Source organism: Heptranchias perlo, chromosome 44 (genome assembly GCF_035084215.1).
Source record: "Heptranchias perlo isolate sHepPer1 chromosome 44, sHepPer1.hap1, whole genome shotgun sequence".
Taxonomy (NCBI): Eukaryota; Metazoa; Chordata; class Chondrichthyes; order Hexanchiformes; family Hexanchidae; genus Heptranchias; species Heptranchias perlo.
In genome coordinates, this window is record NC_090368.1 from 6,144,840 (window position 1) to 6,164,116 (window position 19,277).

Genomic DNA, 19,277 nt, shown 5'->3' on the forward strand with positions numbered 1-19,277 from the left:
TGTGATGGTGGGGATATCGGGAGGAGGCTGAGATGGATCATCCACTCGGCACTTCTGGCTGAAGATGGTTGCAAACGCTTCAGCCTTGTCTTTTGCACTCACGTGCTGGACTCTGCCATCATTGAGGATGAGGATGTTTACAGAGCCTCCTCCTCCCGTTAGTCGTTTAATTGTCCACCACCATTCACGACTGGATGTGGCAGGACTGCAGAGCTTTGATCTGATCCGTTGGTTGTGGAATCGCTTAGCTCTGTCTATAGCATGTTGCTTCCGCTGTTTAGCATGCATGTAGTCCTGAGTTGCAGCTTCACCAGGTTGGCACTTCATTTTTAGGTACGCCTGGTGCTGCTCCTGGCATGCTCTTCTACACTCCTCATTGAACCAGGGTTGATCCCCTGGCTTGTTGGTAATGGTAGAGTGAGGAATATGCCGGGCCATGAGGTTACAGATTGTGCTGGAATACAATTCTGCTGCTGCTGATGGCCCACAGCGCCTCATGGATGCCCAGTTTTGAGCTGCTAGATCTGTTCTGAATCTATCCCATTTAGCACAGTGGTAGTGCCACACAACACGTTGGATAGTGTCCTCAGTGCGAAGACGGGACTTCGTCTCCACGAGGACTGTGCGGTGGTCACTCCTACCAATACTGTCATGGACAGATGCATTTACGACAGGTAGATTGGTGAGGACGAGGTCAAGTAAGTTTTTCCCTCATGTTGGTTCGCTCACCACCTGCCGCAGGCCCAGTCTAGCAGCTACGTCCTTCAGGACTCGGCCAGCTCAGTCAGTAGTGGTGCTACCGAGCCACTCTTCGTGATGCACATTGAAGTCCCCCACCCAGAGTACATTATGTGCCCTTGCTACCCTCAGTGCTTCCTCCAAGTGGTGTTCAACATGGAGGAGGACTGATTCATCAGCTGAGGGAGGACGGTAGGTGGTAATCAGCAGAAGGTTTCCTTGCCCATGTTTGACCTGATGCCATGAGATTTCATGGGGTCCAGAGTCAATGTTGAGGACTCCCAGGGCCACTCCCTCCTGACTGTATATCACTGTACCGCCACCTCTGGTTGGTCTGTCCTGTTGGTGGGACAGAACATACCCAGGGATGGTGATGGAAGAGTCTGGGTCGTTGGCTGAAAGGTATTATTCTGTGAGTATGGCTATGTCAGGCTGTTGCTTGACTAGTCTGTGGGACAGCTCTCCCAATTTTGGCACAAGTCCCCAGATGTTAGTAAGGAGGACCTTGCAGGGTCGACTGGGCTTGGTGTTTTGCCGTTGTCGTGTCCGGTGCCTAGTGGTCCGATGCCGGGTGGTCCGTCCGGTTTTATTCTTATTATGACTTTTTTTAGTCTATAACTGAGAATAATCTGTAGCAACATTTCAGGAATTTCCCCCAGTGCTCCAGTGGGGAATAGCTGGTCACATTGCCACCGGAGTAGAGAGATAGGGGGATAAATCTGCCCGGGTTCTCACTGCTAATTGCAATCCAGAAACGAACGAACGAGTGAGCGAGCGAAAGCTAGTGAGTGAGAAAGTGAGAGAGAGAGAGAGAGAGCGAGATCGAGAACAGGACCAGCCTCGACAGTGATGCATTCACTGTCTCAGCTCACAAAAGTGGAACGGCTGGGTGGGTGAGGGATCGGAGGCCTGCCAGACGCCATGGAGCTGTGCACCAGCGTGAACTCCAGGAGAGATGGGAAGATAATGGAAGGAACTCTGGAAATACCAAAAGCAAGTAATACCTGGCCACGGTCCAATGCACTGTTTTTGTTAACCGTGTAATTTCAGTTAGACTCTGATACTTAATAATCTTTATACACTAAATTGATTCAATTTAGAGACAACAGTACACCATAGACGTGTAACCACATCTGCATAAAATCTAAATTGCTCAGTATGGTGTTAATTGAGTCTTAATCTGATCGAGTGAATGAACGGACTGGGATACAAAGAAGGACAGATTGGCTGCTTGTTTGCAGCTTTAGAAATGTGGTGTCAAAGTTGGCATAACCCACCGCCAGGATTTAACGTGTTAGACGTGGGTTGGCTGTGGTGCTTGAGAGAGACCTCCAGTTGTTTTTTTCTCTCTCTCTGCAGAGCCCCACAGCAGCCGAGCAGGGGATTGAGATGAGCTGATTGTTCTGGCCTGCGAGGGTGACTCTCCGGCTGAGACATGATGAAGTGTCGCAGATCACTGAGCGTATGGAGCCGTCAGCGAGTGGGTGGGTGTCGCTCGGCAGCCACTCAGTAACCCAGGGGTACAGTGGAGACCAAAATGGTGGCAAAGCGGAGACTGGCTGGAGACGTGTGTTGTGTTTGTGTACTTTTTAAAAAGTAACTACAGAGTCAAATAGCCCATCAACTCATGATTTACATAAAATGTGCAGCACAGAAACAGGCCATTCGGCCCAACTGGTCTATGCCGGTGTTTATGCTCCACATGAGCCTCCTCCCTCCCTACATCATCTCACCCTATCCCCATATCCTTCTATCCCTTTCTCCCTCAAGCTTCCCCTTAAATCCATCAACGTTATTCACCTCAACCACTCCATGTGGTAGCGAGTTCCACATTCTCACCACTCTCTGAGTACAGAAATTCCCTATTGGATTTATTAGTGACTTTTCTATATTTAAGATTTAAGGTGATTGGCAAAAGAACCAAAGGCGACATGAGGAAAAACGCTTTTTCACGGCGAGTAGTTATGATCTGGAATCTGCTGCCTGATAGGATGGTGGAAGCAGATTCAATTGTGGCTTTCAAAAAGGAATTGGACAAATAATCAAAGGGAAAAAATTTGCAGGGCCGCGGCGAAATGGGACTAACTGGACTGCTCTTACAAAGAGCCGGCATAGGCTCGATGGGCTGAATGGCCTCCTTCTGTGCTGTAACCATTCTATGATTCTATGGCTTATGTCCCCTAGTTCTGGACTCCCCCACAAGTGGAAACATCTTCTCTACGTCTACCCTATCAAACCCTTTATTAGATTTATATTCTAATTATATATTACAATCTTTATAGTCGCTCTCCCCCTACAAAATGTTCCATCTCCCTTTGCTACAAACGTTGACTCTGGCTGGTTATTGGGTCCGCAGGCACTGGCTGACTCCTAGTGACTCAGCCAAGCGGACATTCTTCCCGTTTGTTTGCAGGACACCGAGAGAGAGTATCTGTGGGCTTCGAGCAGTGGGAGGGGGTGCATCACAGGCAGACCTGACCCTGATTCTGCCCTTGCCAAACTCACACTCCGGCAGCAGTGACTGGTTCGTGATGAGTAGGAACCCTGGCTGGTTTGTCCCCTCGATGCGCCGGGGAGGGGGGGGGGGTGGAATTGTGAGCCAATAAATAGTGAAGGATGTCACCATGAGATAATATGATTTCAGAGTGCTGGCTGCTTCCACAGTGGTTGCTGAGGCTTGGTTTCCTCAGTATTTTGACCTTTATCTCAGAATCTCTTTGGATGCAGCAGCTTGACGGAATATTCACAAATTCAAACTTCCACGCTGAGCAGAGAAAGGTGCCTGAAATTGTGCAGAGACTCTGCAATTGAAGAGACTGGCGTGGCCATGGGTCATCACATGGACGTAATAGGGAGATTCACCGCCGCACTGCCACCACTGGCGGCCGTGCCTTCAGCCGCCTGGGCCCTAAGCTCTGGAATTCCCTCCCCAAACCTCTCCGCCTCTCTCTCCTCCTTTAAGACGCTCCTTAAAACCTCCCTCTTTGACCAAGCTTTTGGTCACCTGTCCTAATGTCTCCTTATGTTGTTCAACGTCAAACCTTATTTGATAATCGCTCCTGTGAAGCGTTTTAAAGGCGCTATTTAAATGCACGATGCTTTTGTTGTTATTACACTTTACTGAAACCCAAGTGAGAACTCAAACAGAAACAGTACTGTGTATAAAGACAACCACTTGATGTGCAATATGATGGTCTTTGTGTTACCTGTCGTGGGGGGTTACGAGCTTGGGTGGGTTCTTCAGGTACTGCTTGAAGCGTAGCTCAAAGGCCTGCCCGATGGTGCTGATTACGTCCTGGGCCAATCCGTCGGGGCACTCTAATATATGGCATGCTGAAAAAGGACATCAAGGGAAAGAGAGAATCAACTGATAGACAACCAATGGCAGTGACATTTCTATAGCAAGGTTGGAATTAAAGTACAGACGCACCTCTTTGATTCACGGGATCTTTGGCAACGTAGGCAACGTACTCTGCAGTGTCCTACAAAGGGGGGCAATTAAACCACAGTTATGCCATTTTCGGGCCAGAGGAAGCATAGATCATTTCTGATACACAAAGTAGTGTTCAAGCCAAGTAATTCTTACATGATTCATACATGAGTGTTACCCAGTAACTTATACACATTTGTAAAACTGTGCGAGTGCAGGTGTTTTGTTAGTCAAACCCAAATGTTGCACTGTTATTAATACAAATGGCTGGGATGGGCTCATAGCATAGACTGGGGTCTGAGTCTAGGACCCTCCTGTGCGGTGTGACTCTGTTCCACACTTTGTGCTCCAAACGCATCACATTTTATTTAATAAAGTCTTAAAAGCAGTCTTTTCTCAACTTGCATGGAATTGCATTGAATTTACAGCACAGAAACAGGCCATTCGGCCCACATGGTCAATGTCGGTGTTTATACTCCACACGAGCCTCCTCCCACCCTATTTATCTCACCTCATCAGCATATCCTTCTACTCCTTTCTCCCTCATATGTTTATCTAGCTTCCCCTTAAATCCATCTACGCTATTCGTCTCAACCGCTCCTTGTGGTAGCGAGTTCCACATTCTCACCACTCTTGGCCATTAATCGTTATGATGGGTAAATATCGATAAGCTGTGGAGATCGATACAAACTGCAGGGTCATGAACTTGCCCACTTCATGGGAAATGATCAGCACGTTAGAACATGGGGACACTACTTACTGGATCCCCTCCAGATGCAAAGGAAATGGACTGCATGTGGTGATTGGCAATTATCTGCAAAACAAAGATATTACATTTTTATTGAAAAGTTGAAAGCAACTGTTTGATAATGATGGATCATTCTGTACATGCAGCATTGCTTGCAATGCATTTTCCTAGCAGTGCTGCCATTGTTTCTGAGCACACAGCCCACCCTTATGGGTCAGCGAGGTGCCCGCCCGCGGCGGTCAGCGATGCGGTTTCCCAATCGCTAGCTTGTACAGCCCTCCCTCCCAGCAATCACAGCCAGAAAGAGAAGCCGTGATCACCCAACAGGTGAAGAGCTTTGCATGCGAAGGCTGGCACATTGTTTGATTTGCTGAGGAATCTGGGCCGCAGTATAAAGGAGGCAGATTCCTCACAATTGCAGCTAGCTTCTGCCATTCCTAATTGAAATGGCTCTTTAATAGAAAAGCAACAGCAGCGAGCCCCTGAGGCGAAAACTCTCAAGTTCAGGACCTTGTTAGAGAATGATGGTCACATTCTGAAAAAATGGCCAACTCTTTTGTTTATTTTGGTAGTTGGCCCTTCCCCTTGGTATATGCCTTGCTTTTGGCGAGCTCAAGAAGGGAAGGCCAAGGAAGACAGCTGCCCCATCCAGCGTAAAGATTGGTTAAGAGCAGGATTTAATCACAGCTTCCCTCCTTACCGAAAACAGCTGCAAATAACTTTGCAATAAATTTACATTTATACGTTTATATAAAGCCTATTTGCAATTTTATTTTGTTTTATGTAGTTTCTTGTCCCAAACCATCAACGGCCTCTGCAGCTGGTTACCATAACGACAGGCATGATTATCCTGTCTGATCTGCCAAACCCTTTGCAAAGTGATGCTCAGCCTGAGCCTGGCGTGGCTCACATTGGGATCTGGGTGGAGCAGTGATCAAACCTACATGTGTCCCTGCCACGTGGCTCTCAGCGCGAGTACCCTGACGAGATTGTGTCCCCTTCCTCTCTTTCGATCTCAGTGCATCACAGCCTACTCTCCCTGACGAGGCACGGAGGTGGGCTGCTCCCAGGGATTCTGCCTACATCACTCGATTACAGCACAGAAACGGGCCATTCGGTCCAACTGGTCTATGCCGGCGTTTATGCTCCACACGAGCGTCCTCCCACCCCTCTTCATCTACCCCTATCAGGGTAATCTTCAATTACCAGTGTGGAGTCTGCAGTGACACTCCAGCTTAAATATGCCTCTCTCCCCCGTTAGCATAGCTGAGATCATGAACTTGCCATGTGGGTACAAGTGCAAATTCATGTTGTACTGTCGCGGAATGCATTACCATTGGTGCTGCAGTCATATTGTACTGCAGCGGTTCAAGGCAGCGGCTCACCACCACCTTCTCAAGAGCAATTAGGGATGGGCAATAAGTGCCGGCCTCGCCAGTGACGCCCGCAACCCATGAATGAATTTTTTTTAAAACTGCGAACCCTCGGTTGGGAAAAGTCTCCTTTTACCTGTTTACAGTCCGATGCCATGAGGTTGAGGCTGCTGGTGGAGATGGTGAGGGTGATGGGCATCCCCGCAAACTGTAAGTTGCTTTTCCCCAAGATGGTGTTGAGGGATCGGCTGCAGGGCTGTCAAGAACACAACGCACAAACGGTCAATTCAGAAATCATGCACAGCCCATAATCCTTAAAGCGCAATGTGGAATTTTCTTTGGTATCAAGTATTTTGCATTTTGCAATTTTCTTTTCTGTTGTCCTATGTGGGAAATTCATGTGCCATTGTCTGCAACCCCCTCTTAATAATCAGATCCACCCTTCAACCCTTTATTAGAGAGGCTGTGCATTTATATAATGATTTATCATATCTCAAATATTTCAAAGGCTTCATATACAATTAATTGCTTTGCACACAGCAAGATCCTACAAACAGAACTGAGATGAGTGACTAGTTTTTGATGGTCTGGTTGAGAGACAATTGTTGGCCAGGACACCAACAGAAATCTCTGCTCTTCTTCGAATAGTGCCATGGGATCTTTAACGTCTGTTTGAACCGTTGTGGAAGGAGACAGAGTTCCTGTTCAGTGATCCCTGGTGGGAAGTGCATGTCTGTGGAGGTGGGGCCAACTCCAACGGCCTTCACTGGTGAGCAACCTGCCAACACTCATTGCCCAGACGTACACAGGAACAATGCCACTTGGATAAGGTATCAGAAGGCAGCTAACACTTGTGGGGTTGCTTCTTAACACGGATCGGCACCTTCAGGAGAATTGGGATGGGGATCGGAAAATATCTACCTCGATGTCGACTTATGAAGAGGGGTTTCTGTAAACGCCCGAGCTGCCAACAGAACGGTGCACACTGCTCTGTATTTGTGCTTTATGTAAATCAATAACAGTTTCACATTGGTGGGCCTTTCTTCTGATTAAGTATTCATGGGCACAGCTGCAGTTTATTACGTGCGGTCAGGAATAGATGGTACGAAACTTGGAGAGGCAGTTGATGGAAGGTCCAGAAATGATATTAAGTATTATAATATGGATCCAAATCAATACAGCACAGTGCAGGTGATCACAAATGGAAGTAAATGCAGCTGAGGTCCCTTAGTGGGAACACCTCTAGGGAGAAAAATACTCCTTTTACTTTATTGTTCCTTTTAAGGAAACACCATCATGACTTTTTCCACATTTAATGTGATTAGGTCTATCTGCCCTCGTGCACTGCCTGGAACACAGCCCAGCCATGCATACTGGGAAGAGCTCAGGTTCAATCAGTGCTCTGTGCCGATCTCTGCCGGGTTAATGATAGACGTGCTAAAACTAGCCTCGTTTATTAGTGAATTAGACTGGAGTGTGAGAAGAAAATCTGCACCCTCTAACTATCCAGTGTTTCCTGACAGAAAACGATAGCGTGCGGTAGATCAGATCGGGTCAGGCTGAGCTGCTCTCCACCTGTGGATATGGTTTTCGTTTGGTCTTAAACGTGTGCGAGACAAAGTGCAACAACCCTCGGTTCCAAATCTCGCCATTCATTAATGCAACGTCTGGTCTATTCCGAGAACTACGGTAATTGTCTTCTGCAACTCACTCATCCAATTTTGGACCTCTAACCATTCCTAATGGGATTCCTGCTGCTCTTTTATGGTCTGCATGTTCGATAAGTGTCATGGCTTTAGTACTGCACGAGTCCATTAAATGACACCGTAATAAAATATTCAGAAACATCAATGCAATTAAATATTGACAACACGCCCTGGAATTATGTATAATGCTTTTAACAGCAGCTCCAGCACAGGCTGATTAATTCATTTATAGTAAGGCATGGGCGGGCAGAGCCTCGATGGAAGAGGTAATAAATAAGTATTGGCAACACATACATTTTATCCAACCTACTTCACAAAAAAGAAAATTTTGTTGACTCATAGCATTACATGGAATTTACAGCACAGAAACAGGCCATTCGGCCCAACTAGTCCATGCTGGCGTTTATGCTCCCTCCCTCCCTACATCTCACCCTATCAACATATCATTTGGTTTGTTTGTGGCACGGGCATTGATTTGACATTTACAAAAGTTAGTTCCTTATTGCGACATTACTCACTAGCACTGTCCTTGTGACAAATTTATAACCGTGCGAGTACTTCCAACAACTCTGTAGTGTTCCTACCGTGCTTTTAAAAAGAAAATTATCGATGACATGCTGTCATCAGGAATTCTTGCCACTGCAATAGTAAACAGCAGGGTAAACTCCGTACCTGCATTCAGGATCCAACTTTTCGCAGGCCTTACGAGAACTAGAGGCAGCAACAAATGTAGGTCTTCTTCCTATGGGGACTCCCAACAGGCAAAGCAGAGACCAGGGAACGTCGGAAAAGAAAATCAGGGAGATGGAAGTTCAGCTAAGCCTTTATTAATCACTGGTTAGGCCTCAGCTGGAGTATTGTGTCCAATTCTGGGCACCGCACTTTAGGAAGGATGTCAAGGCCTTGGAGAGGGGACAGAGGAGATTTACTAGAATGGTACCAGGGATGAGGGACTTCAGTTATGTGGAGAGACTGGAGAAGCTGGGATTGTTCTCCTTAGAGCAGAGAAGGTTAAGGGGAGATTTAATCGAGGTGTTCAAAATCATGAAGGGTTTTGATAGAGTAAATAAGGAGAAACTGTTTCCAGTGGCAGGAGGGTCAGTAACCAGAGGGCACAGATTTAAGGTAATTGGCAAAAAATCCAGGGGGGAAACAAGGCGTTTTTTTTTAATGCAGTGAGTTGTGATGATCTGGAATGTGCTGCCTGAAAAGGGCGGTGGAAGAAGATTCAATAGTAACTTTTAAAAGCGAACTGGATATATACTTGAAAGGGAAAAATTTGCAGAGCTATGAGGAAAGAGCAGGGGAGTGGGACTAATTGGACAGCTCTTTCAAAGAGCCGGCACAGGAACGATGGGCCGAGCGGTCTCCTTCCGTGCTGTATGATGCTATGATTTGATGGGCACTCCTAGGTCACAGCTTTCTGCTTCAGCGAGTCTCCTGAAGCACTACTGACAACAAAATCTGTCTTTTGAGAATGTAAGTGTTGGGGAACAGGCTGGTACTATATGCTCGACAGGCAGGAACGCTGTACAGTTAACACAACATTGACTTCGATCCTCACCCTGCTGAATAAGCAGGAATTTCCATGTTCCCACGTCTGGGGATATTCTTCCAGCACCTCACTTGGACTCCTGGACACGACACAAGTTGAAGCTCATCATCTGACCGGTGATCCCTCGGACCTCTCCAGCCTCCAACCACAAGTTTTCCCTTTGCAAGCTCTCTGGCCTCTATTTTAAATGGGTACTATATGGTCAGGGCTCCTCCAAAACTTCCTCCAGACATACACCATGCTGCGCACACTGCCTCCATTTTGCATCCTTGCTGTGTTGAAATTAAGGTCCACCACACTGTCTCCTACTCCAATTCATTCCTTCCTCCTTAAATCTACAGGCTTTTAGAACGCAAGCTTGATAGGAACAGGAACAGGAGTAGGCCATTCAGCCCCTCGTGCCTGCTCCGCCATTTGATAAGATCATGGCTGATCTGTGATCTAACTCCATATACCTGCCTTTGGCCCCTATCCCTTAATACCTTTGATTGCTAAAAAGCTATCTATCTCAGATTTAAATTTAGCATTTGAGCTAGCATCAATTGCCATTTGATTTAACCACTACTTAACTTATCACATCTTCTCTCCTGTTCTTTTCAACCTTGGTGGCGTCAGGCACTATGAACATTGACCTAGGTTCCTCAGTTAAAGAAAAAAAGGGGACATGCACATTGCAAATGCACCCTTCCACTTGTCCAATAACAAGAGGAGTTAAGCATTTATATAGCACCTTATCACCTCTCTCAAATGTCCCAAAGCGCTTCACTTTTGAAGTGCAGTCACTGTTTTTATGTAGGCAAATGCTGTCATTTTGCAAACAGCAAATGAGATGAGTGACCAGTTGACTTAATTTTGGTGGTGTTGGTTGAGAGGGGAATGTTGGCGAGGACCCTGCTCTTATACTAATGGTACCACGGGATCGTTAGTATCCACCCGAACAGGCAGATGAAGCCTCAGTTCAGCATCCTATCTGAAAGACGGCACCTCCGACAGTGCAGCACTCCCTCATTATCGCACTTAAGTTGTCAGCCTGGATAATGTCCTCAAGTCCTGAAGTGGGACTCGAAACCCACAACCTTCAGAACCAGATGACAGAGTGTCAATAACTTTGTTAAGCAGTCACTAAATTAATTTGTAATAAACAATGCACACAAATGGCTGAGCCCCGAGACCAGGCCCCATCCTCTGATGGCATCTGGCACATGGAAGAGTTATTGGGAGAAACACTCAACAAAAGGGCAGAGAGAGGGGGAGATGAGGAGAGTTTTTTTATGCAGCGAGTTATGATGATCTGGATTGCACTGCCTGAAAGGGTAGGGTGGTGGAAGTAACTTTCAAAGGGGGAATTGGATATATATGTGAAAAGGAAAAATTTGCTGGGGCCGTGGGGGAAAAGAGCAGGGGAGTGGGATTAATCAAAGGGCCGGCACAGGCACGATGGACTGAATGGCCTCCTGCTGTGCTGTAAAATTCTACGAGAAGATGGAAAAACATCTCTGCTGGGCAATCATTTCTTGCATAACTCCGAAGTTCAGGTACAGCATGGTCACTGCCCTGATAATATGCTGCAGCCCCAGCCACAGAACAGCCCCTCTAGGACATTTACACAAGAGCCATCTTTATAGCTTCCCTGAGAGACTTCATGTTTAATGTAAATTTAGCACTGTGGCTGACACTCACTGGGGAACCACAGAGAGACTCCCTCAAAGCTCTCTTCACTCAGGACACTTAAACAGAGAGACTTTCACCCAGAAAAATAGAAAGACGTGCATTTCTAGCACGCCTTTCACAAGCTCAGGATGTCCCAAAGCCCTTTACAGCCAGTGAAATACTTTTTTTTCCCGAAGTGTAGTCACTGTTGTAATATAGGAAATGCGGCAGCCAATTTGCACACAGCAAGATCCCACACACAGCAATGTGATAGAGACCAGATGATCTGTTTTTTTTTTCAGTGGTGTTGGTTAAGGGATAAACGTTGGCCAGGACACTGGGGGGAACTCCCCTGCTCTTCTTCAAAATAGTGGCCACCTTGAGGGACGGTGGCAGACGGGGCCTTGGTTTAACATATCATCCGAAAGACGGCACCTCTGACAGTGCAGCACTCCCTCAGAGTATCAGCCTGGATTTTGTGCTCAAGTCCCTGGAGTGGGGCTTGAACCCACAACCTTCTGACTCAGAGTTACCCACAACTGAGCCACAGCTGACACTTCTTTTTCTTTGCAAGAAAGAGAGGATTGTAGGGCAATATCTACAAAAGCCAAGTGCACAGGTTTGTAATGAAGTTTCTGGTCCGTCAGCACTACACTAACCCCCTCAATGTCTCTCTCTCAATTACAAGTGCTGGACTGGTTGGCACCAGCCAGATCCTTAAGCTGCCATCAAGTCAATCGCTGAACAGACGTGCCATTCACTGATGGAATTTTGTGAAGTGCTTACAAGCCACAAATTTCCGACAAACGCCAGCACTTTAAGGGAAAGGAGAAAAGGAGTAGTATCTGAACCACTTACTCTCCCACGTTGAATTTCACATCCACAGGCCAGTCCGTGAATGAATAAGAACTTTAAACAAAATTGCAAATTAAACAAAAATGCTCGAAAGTCAAATAATGAAAAATTCCAAGACATCTTTTATAGGCTTAACACAGGAAAATGTTAAGAGATTCTATGTAAATGAAAAATGCGCTTGGGAAACTGCTCATTTGATTTCTAATTTCCTGTTGCTCCTGTTCTGAGAGAGGCGCTGTACACTGGACTGTGCAATTGGACACTTCTCAGGGCTCACTGCATACAGTGATGTGCAGCCATATGCATGACAAGTCAAAAACAAACACAAGGTCAAGAAAATAAATCTGGTCTCACAAAGCTATATCCCGCTGTGGCTCAGTGGGTAGCACTCTCACCTCTGAGGCAGAAGCCCTGCTCCAGAGGCTTGAGCACAAAATCTAGGCTGACTCTTCGGTGCATTTGCGGCGTCTTTTGGATGAGACGTTAAACCGAGGACCCCCGGTAGATGTTAAAGAAGATCGGGGGGAGTTCTCCCTGGTGTCCTGGGGCCAATATTTATCCCTCAACCAACATCACTAAAAAAGATGATCTGGTCATTATTACATTGCTGTTTGTGGGATCTTGCTGTGCACAAATTGGCTGCCGCGTTTCCTACATTACAACAGTGACTGCACTTCAAAAAATACTTCATTGGCTGTAAAGCGCTTTGGGACGTCCTGAGGTCATGGAAGGCGCTATCTAAAAGCAAGTTCTTTTTATATATATGTGTATATATATATATAGAATCTTAGAATGGTTACAGCTCAGAAGGAGGCCATTTGGCCCATCAAGCCTGTGCCGGCTCTGTGTAAGAGCTATCCAATTAGTCCCAGTCCCCCGCTCTTTCCCTGCAAATTTTTTCCCTTCAAGTATTTATCTAATTCCTTTTTGAAAGCCACGATTGAATCTGCCTCCACCACACTTTCAGGCAGCGCATTCGAGATCAGAACTACTCGCGCGTTTTTCCTCATGTCCCCTCTGGTTCTTTTGCCAATCACCTTAAATCTGTGTCCTCTGGTTCTCGGACCTTCTGTCAATGGGAACAGTTTCTCCTTATTTACTTTATCTAAACCCTTTGTAATTTTGTACACTTCTATCAAATCTCCTCTTAATCTTCTCTGCTCTAAGGAGAACAACCCCAGCTTCTCCAGTCTATCCACGTAACTGAAGTCCCTCATCCCTGGAACCATTCTACTAAATCTTTTCTGTACCCTCTCTAAGGCCTTCACATCCTTCCTAAAATGCGGTGCCCAGAATTGGACACAATACTCCAGTTGTGGCCGAACCAGTGTTTTATAAAAGGTTCAACATAACTTCCTTGCTTTTGTACTCTAGACCTCTAATTATAAAGCCCAGGATCCCATATGCTTTTTTAACTGCTTTCTCAACCTGTCCTGCCACCTTCAAAGATTTGTGCACATATACCCCCACGTCTCTCTGTTCCTGTACCCACTTTAGAATTGTACCATTTACTTTATATTGCCTCTCCTCATTCTTCCTGCCAAAATGTATCACTTTGCACCTCTCTGCGTTAAATTTCATCTGCCATACGTCCACCCATTCCACCAGCCTGTCTATATCCTCTTGAAGTCTATCACTATCCTCCTCACTGTTTACTACACTTCCAAGTTTTGTGTCATCTGCAAATTTGGTAATTGTGCCCAGTACCCCCTAGTCTAAGTCATTAATATATATCAAGAAAAGCAGTGTTCCCAGCACTGACCCCTGGGGAACGCCACTGTACACCTCCCTCCAGTCCGAAAAACAACCGTTCACCACTACTCTCTGTATCCTGTCACTTAACCAATTTCGTATCCGTGCTGCCACTGCCCCTTTTATTCCATGGGCTTCAATTTTGCTGACAAGCCTATTATGTGGCACTTTATCAAATGTCTTTAGAAAGTCCATATACACATCAACCGCGCTGCTCTCATCAACCCTCTCTGTTACCTCATCAAAAAACTCACTTATAAAACCAACATCACTGAAACAAACACATACACACACGAGAGCAGGTTGAAAATTAATCTAATCTCCTGACGCGTTACAGCCTTATGTGCTTGAAGCTACTGGGGAACTTGCCTCAGCCTCTCTGCCACACTACTCCCTCCTCCCCAAAACCAGCCGCGTGGGACACAGAACAGTCGCGGTGCCAGCCATTCTGCCCATTCGAAAGTATCAGCTCACAGACAGAATCGGCTAAAAGTAGCATAACCAGCAAAATGCCTTCTTTTGCCATCACCATTTTTGCACTGCAGGAAGATTTAAAACAGCGGCTGAATTTACCTTCCGCCTTCTAACTGCCCCCTTTGCTCCGGGCACGGCTTCACACACCACGCTTATTGCTTCCCTGTGGGAAACAAAAAGATAAACAACTAGCCGTAATAACAGTGAATGGTGCTCATTTTAAATGCCCTGATTTAAAGTCCAATTGGCAGAGACAGCTCAGCGGAGCTGCGTGTCAGAGGGACAGGCACTGTTGCCATTGGCGTGGTTGCTTTGAAAGCAATTTCTTAATCTCGGAACGGGCTCGACGGGCTGAATGGCCCACCTCTGCACCCATGTTCCATCCAGATGAAAGCAGTCCCTGTCCCACGTGCCGGGGTAAATTATGCAGCTCTGGTGCACCTCCTAGTGGTCGGCTGCAGGGCTCCATTAGCAAAGAGTTTCAATCTGCTCTCCGCCCCATCCTCTCCAATGGAGAGACGGCAGAAGGGAAAAGAGGGTTGGAGAAAATAATGACTCAGAAGCCATGTTTGCTAAGGCTGGCTGCCTGGAAGACCCAGCAAAAATAGGGTCTTTTTGGCCGTCAGTTTTGCTGAATGTAGCATGACACCCCTGGCTACGAGAGACTCGTGCATCAGGAGCTAGCAGAGCCGGCAACAGTTGAAATGGTGTCTGGAGTGGTGTGGAGTAGCATGGAGCTTTGCTGCACAGTTCCAGAGGGTGGTGGGGCTGGACTTCCACTTCTCATCTCCCACACCACTGGGTTCTCAATCTCAACCAAACGACTGGAGAGCAGTGGATGTATTCCCTTGAATATAGAAGATTAAGCGGTGATCTAATTGAGGTGTTTTAAGATGATTAAAGGATTTGATAGGGTCGATAGAGAGAAACTATTCCCTCTGGCGGGGGGAGTCCAGAACAAGGGGGCAGAACCTTAAAATTAGAGCTAGGCCGTTCAGGGGTGATGTCAGGAAGCACTTCCTCACACAAAGGGGAGTGGGAATCTGGAACTCTCTCCCCTCAAAAAGCTGTTGAGGCTGGGGGTCAATTGAAAATGTCAAAACTGAGATTGATAAGATTTTTATTGGGTGAGGGTATTAAAGGTTACGGAACCGAAGAGGGTAGATGGCGATAAGATACAGATCAGCCATGATCTAATTGAATGGCGGAACAGGGTCGTGGGGCTGAATGGCCTCCTCCTATTCCTATGAAGGCAGACGTTTTTTGAAAGGAGACAGGGGGAAAATAATGCGAAGACAGGCCAGTCTGGGCATGCTCACACGTACCTCTCTCTCTGTCTCGTTCGACAGCAGAGACCTGGGAGCAGATAGCTCTCCCTGGAGAATGCTCAGCACAGAGTCGATATAAGGATAAACTGTAACCCCCACACACCAAACAGGACATTTTTGGAGCCTGCTTGGAAAGGTTTGGATTCTGGCAAACCCTTAACACATCTAGGGTTTCTGAGCTTCAAACCCAGAATTGTGTCCGAGCTGCTGGGAGTCTGAGAAATGGTACACTGTACTATAGCCACAGCTTGTGTCAGCTGAACAGAGTGACACTGCAGACACTTGTGACCGAAGGAGTGAAGAAGCACTGAGTGGACTAAGCTAAACAAAAAATCCAGGGGGGGGGGGGGGGGAGATGAGGAGAAATTTTTTTACGCAGCAAGTCGTTATGATCTGGAACGCACTGCCTGAAAGGGCGGTGGAAGCAGATTCAAACAGTAGATTTCTGTAGGGAACTAGATAAATACTTGAAAAGGAAAAATTTGCAGGGCTATGAGGAAAGAGCAGAGATGGGGTGGGGGGAGGGGGGGGGCGGTAGTAAGACTAATCGGATAGCTCTTTCAAAGAGCCGGCACAGGCACGATGGGCCGAATGGCCTCCTTCTGTGCTGTATGATTCCGTAATGCAAGCTCGATTGATGCTGTACTCAGTTCCTGTTCTGAGCGGAGACTGTGCTATCTCCCTGTAGGTGGCGAGGAGGGGGAAATGTTGAGAGAGGAGAGTTTCACATGGGCCGCTGCACCTGCTGGAGGCTGCTGTAAGGAGCATTGGTAGCTTTCTGAGAGCAGGCTGCTCAGCAGAAGGCATCAAGACGCAAGCTGGGGCAAATCATTTACAAGAAAGTAGGTTCCCGAAAAAGTTTCAGAAAAAAGCTTGAAAAATTTAGAAATTTGGTCAACATTGCTTTGACCTCTTGACTGAAGAGGACTGAATGGAAACGAGTTATAGGGGTGGACTGAGCTAATTGGAAATAAAAATACAAAAGTCTCTTTGAATTGCTCAAAGCCCTGAATTGACATTAAATCTCTGACTTACCTTGTGACCTGAGTCCTGGTATTAAAGTCCAGCGCTCTCATGGACTGAAGCACCTCCACACAACCCATGTACTGAAAGAAAGCACAAGCAGTAAATGATAAACATGCCCCTTTGCTGAAATCACTGGGGATTTCACATTATGCACGGTCAACGTTTGAAGAAACGCGTTAATTCCTTCACTGGGTTCCTGCATCCCGACTTGGAAATATATCGGCCGTTCCTTCATCGTCGCTGGGTCAAAATCCTGGAACTCCCTTCCTAACAGCACTGTGGGAGAACCGTCACCACACGGACTGCAGCGGTTCAAGAAGGCGGCTCACCACCACCTTCTCAAGGGGCAATTAGGGATGGGCAATAAATGCCGGCCTCGCCAGCGACACCCACATCCCATGAACGAATAAAAAAAAAGAAAGTCTGCTTCCATGCTTCCAAATCATGGTGGAAGGGACAATGCTTTCTCATTGCAAAGTATAGAGGAGAACACGCACGCACACATGCAATCACATGCACGCACACACACACGCGCGTGTGCACGCACATTTTAACATGACACAATGCTGATACTCAGCTGAAGGATGCAGAGGCTCCCCTCCTCCTCAAGCCGCAGCTTCCCTCCTATCTAAGCGCAACCAAGGTCAAACGAAGGGAAAGAAAACAGACTCGAACTCTGCAGAGGGTGCTGCGGATCTTTAAACACACACAGGTACCGGCGTGTGGGAGGATCCAGGTGCGTCAAAGGGCGAGTGAGAAAATCTCAACCATGAAAGGGAGATGTGACGGGGGCCAAGGAAGGAGGCTGAGAGAGAAAGAAAATTACAAGGAGGGTCAGCCAGCGGTATAATACTAGATTCTGCCCTTCCAACCCTGGGCTGTATCTGGAGAGGGATACTAGAGGTTGAAGTACTGGTGGTGACAGGTTTGGTTCCACTAGTAATGTGAGGGTGACTTGAAGTGGTTAACTAAAAGCTTCACACTAAAACACAATAGTATCAATAAACTAAAAAGGCCTTTAACGCTACATGGGTAAAAATGACAAACTGAACAGTTTACCAATGCTGTAAACAGGCATTCTGATTCCGTAGAGGTAAAGTCTCAATCTCTGAACCACAGCTGCTTTACTGGGTCTAGGATTCCACCACCAGGGTAAAGGAGACAAGTTTCGCAGCATAAATGCCAGTATTAAAACAACTACATCCCCCAGCAAGGTCCCCGCTTCAATCCGCAGCCTGTGCTAAGTTAGCTATCTCAGCCAAAGCAGTGGTTAAGGACACTACAAATCGGCCTCAGCTCCGCTGGACTGAGGAAATGAGAAATTCAGGTAGGGGGTTCGTGATCTTTGATTGCAACGCACACTGGAAGTCTGGCTGCTGGATGAGGGAAGGCTGGGATGCCTTCCGCAGTCGAATAGCACGCTGACACCATCGGCATCCCTGCTTGAATAACGGTCGGTGAGCGAGGAACTGGAGGGCGCTCATAGAACTGCACCCTTGTGGGGGTGTTAATACCGTCAGGAGGGGAGCAAATGCGACAGGAAACAAAAAACAAAAAAGTCCTGTGAGCTAACATAGGATTATAGAACGTAGAAGCATGTTCCTTCGTTCTCTGTGTATCACTGAAGATTAAAAAGACTGCACGTGCAAGTCAAACAAGCTAATGGATTCTACAGCAGCTATTAGAGTGCAGGGGTAATTTTGTTTCCCTCTAGAAATCATTCTTTACAAAGTGCCTTCATTTTAATCCGAGAAACCACAGCAGAGTCCAGAAAAAACTCAAGGGTGTGCTTTTCCCAGTGGAAGAGTCAGAAAATAGCTTTCCTGGTAAAACTGTAACTTCAAAAAGTAATTCCTGGCAATGTATCATTATTCTGGGGTAATAAAGGCACGAGAGCACTGGGCCGTCCTGAGGACGTGAAAGGCACTGTATAAATATAGGCTCGTTCTTTCTTTTATGAAAGGCAGCAATTTTGAGTCCCAGACTGAACTGACTTAACAGTTCTGCCCTTTTAATTTCCGTGTCCAACTCAGACCTTTTGCTCCTATAATGTGCAGGAACCCCTGCAGATGTAGGGAGGCTCACAGTGGATATCATCAGAGCCCCTTGCTGGACGTGCACCCATGTCAATGTTGGGCTCACCAGTGGGGACGTGCGATACATCAGCTGGCCAACTCTCACCATCCGAGTTCACATTTCAAAAATGGCCACGTGGTGAAGGTTACAGGTGGGACTGTCCCCCCACCCACTCCCACCACAGCAAGAATCACCATCTTCAGGAGAGCAAGTGACACAACGGGAAAACAATCGGCAAAAGAACCAGAGGGGGAGATGAGGAGAATTTTTTTTTATATATAAACGCAGCGAGTTGTTCTGATCTGGAATGCGCTGCCTGAAAGGGCGGTGGAAGCAGATTCAATAGTAACTTTCAAAAGGTGAATTGGATAAATGCTTCAAAAGGAAAAATTTGCAGGGCTCTGGAGAAAGAGCAGGGGAGAGTGGGACTAATTGGATAGCTCTTTCAAAGAGCCGGCACAGGCACGATGGGCCGAATGGACTCCTTCTGTGCTGTATCATTCTATGATTTTATCCCAGTGGCAGGCATTCATACCTGTGCTGCTTTTGAGCTTTTTGCCTCTTTG

At 46.8% G+C, this 19,277-nt stretch overlaps 1 protein-coding gene across 7 annotated transcripts in view; it reads right to left on the minus strand.

Moving 5' to 3' along the window:
* The window catches only part of shc1 (SHC (Src homology 2 domain containing) transforming protein 1), a 115,164-nt gene that overhangs the window by 15,963 nt on the left and 79,924 nt on the right, over window positions 1–19,277 (minus strand). For all 7 annotated transcript variants that reach the window (XM_067976048.1, XM_067976050.1, XM_067976047.1 and 4 more), the window contains 6 exons: window positions 16,645–16,715; window positions 14,381–14,444; window positions 6,426–6,545; window positions 4,929–4,982; window positions 4,169–4,220; window positions 3,945–4,071 (listed from right to left, as the gene is read on the minus strand). In XM_067976048.1, the coding sequence (XP_067832149.1) occupies window positions 3,945–4,071; window positions 4,169–4,220; window positions 4,929–4,982; window positions 6,426–6,545; window positions 14,381–14,444; window positions 16,645–16,715 (488 nt within the window). The remainder of the gene's footprint in view (window positions 1–3,944; window positions 4,072–4,168; window positions 4,221–4,928; window positions 4,983–6,425; window positions 6,546–14,380; window positions 14,445–16,644; window positions 16,716–19,277) is intronic.